General features: G+C 37.1%; 1 protein-coding gene and 1 pseudogene across 1 annotated transcript in view; both read right to left on the reverse strand.

Annotated features, from left to right (window-relative positions):
• The window catches only part of STXBP4 (syntaxin binding protein 4), a 233,329-nt gene that overhangs the window by 200,110 nt on the left and 19,729 nt on the right, over positions 1 to 13,490 (reverse strand). Inside the window, exons 2-5 of the mRNA XM_040244299.1 lie at positions 7,499 to 7,616; positions 7,162 to 7,239; positions 6,591 to 6,719; positions 1,943 to 2,075 (exon numbers count right to left, since the gene is read on the reverse strand). Of these exons, the coding sequence (XP_040100233.1) occupies positions 1,943 to 2,075; positions 6,591 to 6,637 (180 nt within the window). The 5' untranslated portion in view covers positions 6,638 to 6,719; positions 7,162 to 7,239; positions 7,499 to 7,616. The remainder of the gene's footprint in view (positions 1 to 1,942; positions 2,076 to 6,590; positions 6,720 to 7,161; positions 7,240 to 7,498; positions 7,617 to 13,490) is intronic.
• On the reverse strand, positions 10,179 to 11,254 carry LOC120866693 (annotated as a pseudogene).

Raw genomic sequence — 13,490 nt, forward strand, 5'->3', positions numbered from 1 at the left:
TATTTAGTACAAAGTAAATTCTATTATTCATTAAAAATATTTTTATATAAAATTGAATTAATTTGTCTTTTCAGAGCAAAAGATGTATGTACTTCTCCATCTTGAGGAAGTACATAAAAGCAACTGTAAGCATTAAAAACTCACTTCTCTTCTCTGTCTACACTCTTCTCTGTATTGGCAGTTTTCTTCTCTTGGGCACAACCAAGTACTGTAAAAATATATTAATAACCCAATGCTGCTCTCTAGTGGTAAATATAGAATATACTTTATTACATGGTTTTGCTTTCTAATGCCCTTTCAAACAACGGAATTCTCAGAAAATCAGCAGGAGAAAATGTATATTACAGGTATAATTTCTTATTCAGTGATTGCTGACAGGAGACGAGTCACTCAGCACCTAGTCACTACTATTACTTTATGTACAAATATTTTTAATGGGGGGGAAAAAAAGCACAAATTGATGTTTGTTTTAAAAGTAAATTCTTATCACTTGGTAGGTACCATAAGCTCTTGCATTACTTCAAGTATAGTCTAAGAAATCGCTTAGCCATACCGAATACACACATCCTTTAGCTTTAAAACTAAAGTAATATATCTCAGTTCTTAAAAGAAAAATTTTGTCTTTTGTTTGAATTTGTTTAAATTTAGCATTTAAGTATGCTCTTATTTAGTTAATAAATTAAATTCAGTAGCCCAAAATTATATTATTATAATATCCTATTTTATGTTTGTATGCTCAGTTGCTCAGTCATGTCTGATTGACGCTTTGCGACCCGATGGACTGTAGCCTGCCAGGCTCCTCTGTCCATGGGATTCTCCAGGCAAGAATACTAGAGTGGGTTGCAATTTCCTACTCCAGAGACAATATCCTGTACTTATTATATAACACTTACAGCTTGGTAAGTGTATTAGGAAGACACTGTATTATCTCCACAAGCCTGAGAAAATTTAAATCTACTGCTTTGAAAGTTTTCGTTAAATTGATTTTTTTTTCCTAACTTGGAAAAAAATCCACTTGAATAAACAAACTGTTTACTAAACAGTGTTCAGGATAGGACTAGGGGTAAGGGTAGGACTATTTATTCAACAAAAATAACTAGAATAAGAACAACAATATAAACAAACTTTGTAAGAGGATCTTTTCTCATGTTAAATAGCTTGATATTAATAGAATACTTTATTAAATTCTTTATATACTACATCTCTCCAAAAAGGATTGGAGGAAATTATCAACAAAAGAAATATAGAATCACATTAGCAAAACAGAAATAACATGAAATTCAAGAGAAATGAGCATGAAAATATAGTAACCAATTTGTTAACTAAATGCTTCAAATATGAATCTGAGCTTCCTAGCAACAAGAGCAAAGAATTCATGATTTACATATTTCTTACAGTGATGAGAAGAGTAAGCCTTTCTCATTCCTAAAAAAGATATTTTCTAGCCTTAATTCTAAATCTAATTTCTCATATGGACAATTAGTAAGTGATAACAAACTTATCAAGAATTACTGTAAATTCACAAATCAATAGATTTTATTTGCTTAGTTTTGTTTTGCATTTAAGAGAGGCCAAATGAACACAGTTTAACTGATCTAACTTAACCCAAACTCAGAGCAGTGAATAGAGAACATGTCTTCAGATATGATTTCTCTCAGCAGACTTAGGATAAAAATTGAACAGCATATAATTAAAAATATATAACCTTTAGTTAGAGCTTAAAATCTGCTTTTTCATATTTAATTCATTTTTATTTCTTATGCATTTGTTAGGTTAAAGTTCCTTGAGTGTAAAGGTCTACTTCCACTCTCTTTGTGTCTTTCACTGAGAAATGGTCATAGTGGACATTCAGTTAACATAAAAAATTTACTGATGATGAAACAAACCTCATCACTAGTGGTTTTGTCTTTTAGGTGAAGGGTTATTTTATCTTCATTTTTACCTTATAACAGTCTCCTCCAGGAATGATTTCCTGAATATATACCAATGGACCTTCATTCCGGTTAATTCCTCCTAGGATCTTCAGACCAAGGCCTGTTTTCTTGGTAACTGTAATCATCTGAAAGGCAGGATCCCTAAGATAAAGTAAATTAGCATGCATAAATTAGCCTAGAGATGGTGGTCCACCAGGGAGACCCTGCCCAGAGATAGGCACCTACTTTTTCTTTAAACTATTTGTTAAATTCTTAGACCTAGATAGTTCAAAATACTCAGTACATACTAGCAATGACATTATTAAAAGTATGATCATACAAAGGCAATCAAATGAATTTTCTTAGCCCTAATTCTATTTTTTTGTAAAACAAATCTAATTTTTCTGTAAACCAAACAAATTTTTGGTAAACCAAACAATAAGAGAAATTACAGCAATAATGCTTATTTCTTTGGAGTAGAAGAACACTTTAAAAATATTATTTAAACAAACAAAGATTTATTAAAGGTAACTGCAGAGACTTGCTTTTAACTGACTTTTTACTACACTTTAGGATTCCAAAACGAAACACTTTAATGAATCGGGTAAGTGAATTTTAAAAGATACGCTTGTGGCCATTTTAAGCAAAATAAATATAATCTTCATTTGAATCTCAAAAAAAAACACAAAAAACTCAGTTTATCCTTTAAGAGTATTTTTCTTGTACAAAGCACATGCTCCAGCTGTGATTTCTGCTGGACTTAAAAGTGATGCTATTAGGAAGGAAGGAACTGTTAAAAAGAATTCTGCAAAATGTACACCCTCCCCCCACCCCAAGCTGTGTTTCTGAATAGTGGTCAGAACAGACTTTACTGGTCCAAGAGAATTTGAGTAAAGTATGAAATGAAGCTCAGGGCTTACTTATGGTGTAGTGGGTATTGTGCTAAGCAATATTCACACATTATGTTATTCATTTAATATTTATAAAATCCCTAATATTATTACCCTCATTTTTCTAAAAGAACCCAAATCTGGGCAGGTTGACTTGGTGGCCTAAAGTTACAAAGCTGGAGAACAGCAATGTGAGCCTGGCCTATCTCGCTCCAGAGCCAAAGTATGGTCTAAGTAAGGTCTAAGATCTAAGAGCACCTCAACCTCGATGCTTCACTGGTACATTAAAGCCATTGTTGAATACAAGACTTCTAGCTGTCTTCAAATGTGCCATCACAGAAACCACTGTTAAAAAGAGTTAGTTCATATTTTACATAAGGTTACAGCTTTAAAAATTTTTTTATATTTAACTTCTGCCATAGAAATTCTAGCTATATCTTTATGAGAACTTGTATTCAAAAGTTAAATCATAAAAAAGTATAATGAAAGAAATTAAAACTTTAAAAGTCCGTTATGGTTGTATTACACTGAATTCAACTCTAGGGTAAGAAGGCCTATGTGGTTACTAGGGTAATAGTCAGTTAGCTAGGAAAAAAAGCAGAAAATGTTCTACTGTCAGATTTCAAGATTTTTCTTGACGGGAGATTAGGCTGCAAGGAGATAAAGAGATGAAGCCTAGAAGCGGGGGAGATGAAGGAGAAAGGGGACAAAGGTCTCATTAGGCACCTCCAATAATCTCTTAAACTGTCTAAATGTAAATTCCTCTCAATGGGAGTACACACGATCTCCAGCTCACATTACTATTTCAGTAAAGTATTCCTCCTTTCCTAACCCCAGCACAGAGTATCTATGATTAACACAGCAGTGTATTTACTTGCTAGGACCTTACTTTAAAATTCCCTCACTGTGGGACTTCCGTGGTAGTCCAGTGGTCAAGACTCTGTGTTCCCATTAAGCGGGCCTGGGTTTGATCCCTGGTCAGGGAACTAAATCCCACATGATGCAAATAAAACTCAATATAGCCAAACAAATAACTAAATAAATTTTTTTTTTAAAGTCTCTCCTTGTTAAGAATTTACTTAATTTTTTTGCAATTAAAAATAGTTCTCCTGCTCAAATTTAATCATAGTAAGAAAATCTACAAGCTAAATCCAGGCAGAAATACTACTTTTTACCTAATCAGATCAATGTAAATTTAGAACTTTGACAATAGATGACAAGGCTTTAGGAAAGAGGTGCTCTTGCACACTGTTGGTGGTAATAAAAAATGGTACAACCTCTGAAATGGGGATTTAGTAATCTCTAATTTACCCTCTAGGCTTTCCTGGTGGCTCAGTAGTAAAGAATCCACCTGCTAGTGCAGGAGACATGGGTTTGATCCCTGGGTCAGGAAGATCCCCTGGAGAAGGAAATGGCAACTCACTCCAGAATTCTTGTCTGGGAAATCCCATAGACAGAGGACCCTGCGTCCATGAGGTGGCAAAGGAGTCAGACACGACTTAGCAACTAAACAGCAACAAGAACAACAATTTACCCTCTAATCTAACAAACTCATTTTTAGGAACCTTTCCCAAAGATAATTTGGTGACAAATATAAAATGACTTGTATACTAGGTTAGTTATTTGGCATAATTTGTAATCACCAAAAATTGCAAATAATTCAAATGTCCATCAATAAGGTACTGGATAAATAAACTATGATATTGATATATTAAGAACAGAATACTATACAGTTACAACAAGGTACAAGGAAGAACTTTATAAACTGATATGAAGTGACCATCAGGACATAACTTTAGTTTACAAAAGGCCTGGTCAAAACATCATATATACAGGACTTCCCTGGGGACTCAGGGCTTCCCTGATAGCTCAGTTGGTAAAGAATCCACCTGCAATGCAGGAGACTCTGGTTTGATTCCTGGGTCGGGAAGATCCGCTGGAGAAGGGATAGGCTACACACTCCAGTACTCTTAGGCTTCCCTTGTGGCTCAGCTGGTAAAGAATCCACCTGCACTGCAGGAGACCTGGGTTTGGTCCCTGTTGGGAAGACCCCCTGAAGAAGGGAAAGGCTACCCACTCCAGTATTCTGGCCCGGAGAATTCCATGGACTGTATAGTCCATGGGGTAGCAAAGAGTCAGACAGAACAGAGGGACTTTCACTTTCACTTGCACAGTGACTCAGTGGCAAAGAATCTATCTCCCAACGCAGGAGACACAGGTTCAACCCCTGAGCCATACAAGCCACAGAGCAACTAAGCTTGTGCGCCACAACCATCCAGCCTGTGCTCTACAAGAGAAGCCCGCCACAGTGAGAAGCCCACGCACCACAACTAGAGAGCAGCCCCAGTTCTCTGCAGCTAGAGAAAAGCCCAAGCAGCAACAAGGACCCAGCACAGCCAAAAATAAATAAATAAAATTATTTCCAAAAAAAAAAACAAAAAAATATACCACTATATATAATACGCTACATTTTTGTTAAGAATGCACTGGCAAGTGGAGCCTGGGATACTGGGTGTTTTAGAACATCTTGCCTGAGTAATATATTTCTTTCTCATTAGCTTTATTTTGCCTTAAGAAGTTGAATAAAACTCTGTGCTGCCACAGAGCAAAGCTGTTCAGTACCAGTGCATGGAGCACTGTGGACAGAATTCTTCATCAACACCACTGGGCCTGGCTTATGTCCCTAGGAGACTGGAGCTTCCCAGTGCTCCCAGGATGAGGCATCAGAGAAAGATACACTGAGTTTAACTGACCTGACACCATTCTCTAGGAAAGACCTTAAAACTTGAGTCAACACTCGTTTACTACATAAGCAAGAGTAGAAGAATGTCTAATGTCCAGTAGAACTTTATAAAGAATAAACAATTGTTTTGAGAAAAAATATAATTATATACACACATATATATGACATGCATATATATTCACATGGATATGTATTTCCTCATTCAAAAAGAAACACTGAAAAAGAATTAACAAAAAAGATGGTGTTTATAGGAGAAAGAGGGCACAGAAAGAAGGATGACTGAAAGAAGACCCTCTCGAGTATACTTTGTTATATGTGTGTCACGTGTTTACAGCATGGCCACCAATTCTTCCCATCTCTGTCTGGATGCCCCCAGAAAGTGGCTTTACTGTTCCTTCCATTAAAAAGTAAAGTCTGTAACTCTAGACCTTGAATTCGGACTTGTTACCTACATTGTTTCAGTCAATGGTGCATAAGCAAATGTGAGGAAAACAGACATTTGAAAACCACTCGTGCTTGCTGCTGGGAACCACTCTGCACCACTTGAGAAAGCCTGAGCTCGCTGCCTGGAGGAGGGGAGACCAGACTGAAAGAGACCTCAGCCAGCCAACCTTCTAAACAAGGCCTCAGAACACATCAGTGAGGCCATCCTACAGGATCCGGTGCAGACTGGAACTGTCCACAGAATCATGACAAAGAATAAATGCTTGCTTGTTTTAAGGTATTAGAGCTTGTTTGTTACTCAGCAAATGTTAATTTTACATTATGTTATAGTTATACTGGAATTATAAAATATTTTAGATATTTAAAAAATCAGACCAAATGTTTAAAAATCCAGCTCTATAAATAATTCTAAAAGAGAATGCAGGATTTACCCTATACCTTGATTTACAATGAAAGGTAATCACTGAGCAACCTTTTTATTACCACTATCTTACACCACAGGTAGTTAGCTGTATGAAACTTTCCCCCAACATTCATTAATATTCTACATATTTTAAACTATGATACTTCAAAACATATTAAATTTAATTTAGAAATTACTTTTCAAGTAGACTGGATGATGTTACAGAAGATGTATTTTTATTCATGGTTTCACCACAACTGTAGCCTTGGATTTAACAGCTGCGTAAATGAAGATCTTGATGAAGATTCTATAAATTCTTCTTTTTCCTAAGATTGGAGAGTAGAAAATAAATTGTCATATCTTAGAATAGTCAAATTTGATTTCAGCTTTGCATAAAAACATTATATATACTTGGCATGTAAACAATATGTGCCTGTGTAGAGATGATAGATATTTATATATTTTATATATTTTAGGCTATGGCATTTTAGCCATTGCTGATAATATCTTAAGAACTGTAGCTAGATGGAGTTACAGGACTATATCTATATCATTATATAAAAATCTGCATTTTCTAGCGGAAGTGAAGAACACAGTTTTAAGTGTTAGGTAACTATTGTAGCTTCCACCATTACTAAGCTTAAAAACCACATAATAATAAAAGACTGAGCAGAACGTCTCTTGTGAGCACAAAGCTAAGAATTTTATAGTCAGATCATCTGCAAAATAATTATACAATACACTCTGAAAAAAACCATATTGTCTCACCTAACTATCTTGAGGGGCTTCCTGCAGAGCCTACATTACTCTGACTCATATTACTCCAAGAGCTTCTTAAATGCTTTCCTATAAAAAGAAAAAAAATACTATTCTTAATGTCTTATATACAGCTCCACTTGAAAATTACAGAGAATAGCACAGTTTCATTTAATTGAAAAAACTATTTAAACAGAGATTTACCACTTCTGCATAGGAAATACACATGAAGTACAAAAACGTGAAGTTGAAAAAGACATCAGGATCATTTAGCACAACCCTCTTATTAAAGAAATGAGTAGTTAGATTCAGTGGAGAAGGAAATGGCAACCCACTCCAGTATTCTTGCCTAGAGAATCCCGTGGATAAAGGAGCCTGATGGGCTGCTGTCCGTAGGGTCGCACAGCGTCGGACACGACTGATGTGACTTAGCAGCAGCAGCTAGATTCAGAGATTGCGTTCTTTCCCTGTGCAAATGAGAAATAGTCAATTGTTGTTTTCGCAGCTATAACTCAGACTTCAGAGCCCACAGTATGGAACTTGACATCAGACAAGCCTGGGTTCCAATCTGAGCTTCTAGGCTCCCTCAAGTGTCAGTGTCTTCATAGGTACAGTAGGTACTAGTGATGCTTTTCATGTCAAAATGTACCAAACTGTCTCAGTAGAAATATATGCTATCTGTTATAAATCAAAAATACCTTAGTAAAGTTAAATTTTTTAAGAAATCTGATTTCAGTTAAGAACGTCAGCATGACTTTGGCATGTGTCTTCTTTCCCTCTAAGCACCCACAATACAAGAGTAAAGGGTTACAAACAGTATAAACTCATAATGTTAAAGAAAAAAATGAAAGAAAAGCCATGAGATGAAAAATTTCAATTAATTTCTAGAAGACAAAAAATAGACAGTAGGATGATAATTGGTAAAAAGAGGACTGAAGAAGCTGAAAGCTAGGGAAAGGCTTTGTAACACTTTTAAGTTTGAGCACACATAAAGAAAATGGTAATATCTATACGGTGTACTGGGGTAAACAGAGGTGGCATTTACACCTCTAAGAAGCCCAAGGGCAACCACTAACTCAGCACACCATATCTCATTCATGGCAAAATTGTGACCTCAAAAACAGCTAGAGCTGTAGATCAACCTATCTTGCAGAATCCCACAGAGGCTGAGGACTCAGGACCCATAGTTCTAAGCAGAGAGAAACTGAGGTAGAGAATTAAAATCTCTTCTCCAACTATGTGAAAGAAACCCTAGATTCTTCCACCAGTAAATTAAACAGATTCTGAAGAAGCACCAACTACCTTCTGGGATCCTAATACAGAGTTGTATCACTGGCCTGGGTGTTAAAAAGCTGCTTCAACTTCCACAGCCCGTGGTAGCAAGCAACAGAAACTGTGGGAGCATGCACATCAACAGCAGCAGGAAAGGGAAGCCACCAAGCAACACTGCTGTCAGCAGCAAGAGTCCTGGCCAGGAAGCAGGAAGTTTACTCAGTATCCCACGGAGGAAGGAGGGGGACCTTGAGGGAAGAGCTTAAAATCCTAGGGCTTGACAGAGTAATGACCCAAGTCAAGCAGGCTTGTAGACTGCTACTTCAGTCCACAAGACTAAAACAGCTGTATCAGAGGGTTCAATTCTAAAAGTAAGTTTTTATAAATACATTGGCGACTGCTTTATTAATGCATGTTTGGAGAAGATTCCCAACCCTTCAGTGATGAAGTTTTGATATTACAATATTAGCGACTACCATCTGGCATCATGCGTCACACACTATGCTAAGTATTTCAAATGTATTTATCTTATTTAATACCACGGAAAATACATTAGATTTAAGTTAAAAAAAAAAAAAGCAGAGTTCAAATGGCAATACTGCTATATGGTAGCCATACAGTCTTAGAAAGTTACCTAACTTCCTGGCATCGCTTCATGTTAAGGTAAGGACAGTAACACCTAGCTCAAAGGGTTGCCAGGAGGATTAAGGGACATGTGAAAAACTGAGCCCTTTCCAGTGTTACCAAAGCAAGTAAGATCTGGTGGTGATTTGTCTTAACAGGGCACTGGGTCCCTGGATCATGGATATCCAAGCATAATGGATGTGTCATTGTTAAATTTTATAACAGATTCCATATAGTGTCACTTAAACTTTTTACCACTTTAAAGTATTAAAATGAAATTTCAGTTTTTAAATTTTTTCGTTCACCTAACATTGTCTTAAGTGCTGGAAGTAAAAAAAAAAAAAAAGGCAAAAAAGTCTATCCCTAGAGATAATCAAATGAAGCGACATCAGGAGGGTGCTGAGTGCCCTGACAGAGGTATGCACTGGGTGTTGGGGACCTGGAGGAGTCATCACACAACATCAATACGCCAGGCATGCTACTAGAGCATTTTACCCTCTGAGGAGCACCAGAAGACGCGTAATATGCACCCATTTTACATTGAAAAAAAATCAGTTAATGGAGAAACTATGTGACTTGTCTATGACAATGCTAAATAGCTGTAAAGCAGAATTTGAATCCAGTTCTACCTGGCTTCAAACGCAAGCTTTTTTCACTATAGCATGCTGGAAAACTAATTTATGTGGGAAAAGGTCATCCTCCAACAAAGTAGGAAAAGAGTTTTAGTTAATGTAGTAATATGCTCTTTCTCTTTTATGAAAATGATGTTGCTGCTGCTGCTAAGTCGCTTCAGTCATGTCCGACTCTGTGCGACCCCATAGATGGCAGCCCATCAGGCTCCCCCATCCCTGGGATTCTCCAGGCAAGAACACTGGAGTGGGTAGCCATTTCCTTCTCCAATGCATAGAAGTGAAAAGTGAAAACGAGTTCGCTCAGTCATGCCCGACTCTTCGCGATCCCATGGACTGCAGCCTACCAGGCTCCTCCATCCATGGGATTTTCCAGGCAAGAGTACTGGAGTGGGGTGCCATTGCCTTCTCCCGAAAATGATGTTAGGTTGGTACAAAAGTAATTGTGGTTTTGGACTGTGAATTTCAAATCATTATAACTACGTTCAAACACATATTTATTAATCAAAACAGGAACCAAAAATCAACCGATTTTTGCCAATGAGAAACAACTTTGTTTATCCCTGTAGTTTACAAATTCATGCTGTGGGATTCAGTAAACTCTTGGAAAGCATTTTCTGCATCCTGCTGGTTGTGGAAACGTTTTGCCTGCAAAACATTCAGATGCTTGAAGAAGTGGTGATCAGTTGGCAAGAGGTCAGGTGAATATGGTAGATGAGGCAAAATTTTATAATCCAATTTGTTCAACTTTTGAAGTGTTGGTTGTGCAATGTGTGGTTGGGTGGTGGTGTGCAGAATTGGGCCCTTTCTATTGATCAAAGCTGCTGCAGGCCTTGCAGTTTTTGGTGCATTTCATCAATTTGCTGAGCATACATCTCAGATGTAATGGTTTCATGGGAATTCAGAAAGCTGTAGTGGATCAGACAGGCAGCAGACCAACAAACTGTGGCCCTGACCTTTGTTTCGTGCAAGTCTGGTTTTGGGAAGTGCTTTAGAGCTTCTTCTCGGTCATCCACTGAGCTGGTCACTGCTGGTTGTTGTACCCTATTCACTTTTCGTTACACATCACAATCCCATTGGAAAATGGTTCATTGTAGTTGCACAGAGAAAAGGAAGATGACAGTTCAAAATGACAAGGTTTTTGATTTGTAGTCAGCTCTTTGAGGCACCTACTTAGCGAGTTTTTTCACCTTTCCAATTTGCCTCAAATGGATTTGCTTCAACAATGACCTTAGATTGGTCGATGTTGAGTTCTTTGGCAATTTCTTGTGTAGCTGTAAGAAGACCAGCTTCAATGATGACTCTCAGTTGGTCACTGCCAACTTTCAATGGCCAGGCACTATGCTCTTCGTCTTCAAAGTTCTTGTCTTCTTTGCAAAACTTCTTGAACGACCACTGCACTGTACTTCTGTTAGCAGTTCCTGGGCCAAATGTGTTGTTGATGTTGTGAGTTGGTGCTGCTGTCTTATGATACATTTATAAAATTGAATAAGAAAACTGCTCATATTTCCTTTTGTCTAACATCATTTCCATAGTCTAAAATAAATATAAAATAAATAGCAAGAAATTAAGTCACTAGCAAAAAAATATGAAGCAAGAAATGTGTATTAAAATGATGTATAACATAACCACATTTACTTAAGAATGTATTACAATTTGTTGTTGTTCAGTCGCTCAGTCATGTCTGACTCTTTGTAACCCCATGAACTAGAGTATACCGGGCTTCCCTATCCTTCACCATCTCCCGGAGTTTGCTCAAACTCATGTCCTCTGAGTCGATGATCCCGTTCAACCATTTCCTCTTCTGTCGCCCCCTCCTCCTCCTGCCCTCAATCTTTCCTAGCATCAGGGTTTTTTTTTTCCAATGAGTTGGCGCTTTGCATCAGGTAGGCAAAGTATTGGAGCTTTAGCTTCAGCATCAGTCCTTCCAATGAATATTCAGGATAGATTTCCTTTAGGATTGACTGGTTTGATATCCTTGCTGTCCAAGGGACTCTCAAGAGTCTTCTCCAACACCAAAATACAAAAGCATAAATTCTTCAGCCCTCAGCCTTCTTTATGATCCAACTCTCACATTTCGTACATGACTACTAGAAAAACCATAGCTTTGACTAGATGGACCTTTGTTGGCAAAATCATGTCTCTACTTTTTCATACACTGTCTAGGTTTGTCAGAGAAAAGAAAAACTTTTCTTCCAAGGAGGAAATGTCTTTTAATTTCAAGGCTGCAGTCACCATCCACAGTGTTTTTGGAGCCTAAGAAAATAAAGTCTGTCACTGTTTTTATTTTTTCCTGTCTGTTTGCCATGAAGTGATGGGACCGGATGCCATGATTTTTGTTTTTTGAATGTTGAGTTTTAAGTCATCTTTTTTCACTCTCCTCTTTCACTTTCATCAAGAGGCTCTTTAGTTCCTCTTCATTTCCTGCCATTAGAGTGGTATTATCTGCATATATGAGCTTATTGATATTTCTCCCAGCAATCTTGATTCCAGCTTGTGCTTCATGTATTCCAGTATCAAATGACAAATTTCAACAATGAAAAAACTGCAATTACGTTTGCACCAACCTAAATTAAACTTCATTACAATAATGAAATTGATTTAATCTTATCTATCCAAACAGCAGGCTTTGTTTTGTTTTGTTTTGTTTTTGCCTCCACGTGAAAAGGTATCCATTGTCATATTCTTAAAAATCATAAAATGCCTTTTCTTTCCCTCCTGTTCCATCCTTTATACAAGCAAGCAGGCCTTCAATTAATAGGGGTTCATTTAATATTACATCTCCACCCCAGCACCTCAACTTCACAGCATTAATGAATGACACAGAAAGAAAACACTATTCTTTCAATAATATTTTGAAAGAAAATATTGTTTTCCTTGTTTGGTGACTCATAACCGAAAAAGGTTAGGTCAGCAAAAACAGAGAAAGTGGAATGCTGGGCGAAAATAGAAGATGGATCTATTTTAGAAAACAAATTAGTTTTACTTTGATATATAACTCCCACAACTGCATTAAAAGTTTTATTTCATATAATTAAAAATCTCATCAGATAAAAATCTGCCTACCATGCATATCTGAATAACAGATTTAATAATTTATATTCTCAGACATGTGACATTCAGTACTTGCTAAAACTAGTTTTTATTAAACCAAAAATAAAGAAAACAAGTGGCAAAGGGATAAACACATCTAACAGACATTATGGTAAATGTTAATTGATTAAATTGTCATAATGAAATATATTTATTTTTAAAATTAAGTTAATACATTGCAGTGGGGAAATATGTGCGTGTGTGTATGCGTGTGTGTATGTATGTTTAATCTCAGTTGTGTCTCTTTGCAGCCCCATGGATTGTAACCTACCAGTCTCCTCTGCTGATGGAATTATCCAGGACTTATGCATCTAAATATATGGGCCTCCCAGGTGGCACTAGTGGTAAAGAACTCACCTGCCAAAGGAGGAGACGTAAGATGTGGATTTAGTCCCCTGGTCGAGAAGATCCCGTGGAGGAGGGCATGGTAATCCATTCCAGTATTCTTGCCTGGAGAATCCCACGGACAGTGGAGCCTAGTTGGCTATCGTCCATGAGGTCTCAAAGAGCTGGTCATGGCTGAAGCGACTCAGCACGCACACATACATGTATATATCCATCCTATTCACCCCCACACCATTTCTAAACATTAGGTATCTACTACTTCAGTTTCTTATGAATCCCTTTAGTTCTTTTAAATACAATAAACAAGGATGAATAAATATTCTGAATCCTTAACTTTTGTTTTGACACAGAAAGTAGCTAAAATTAGGCACAAACCAT

The sequence above is a fragment of the Oryx dammah genome, unplaced genomic scaffold, assembly GCF_014754425.2.
Source record: "Oryx dammah isolate SB20612 unplaced genomic scaffold, SCBI_Odam_1.1 HiC_scaffold_8, whole genome shotgun sequence".
Lineage (NCBI taxonomy): Eukaryota > Metazoa > Chordata > Mammalia > Artiodactyla > Bovidae > Oryx > Oryx dammah.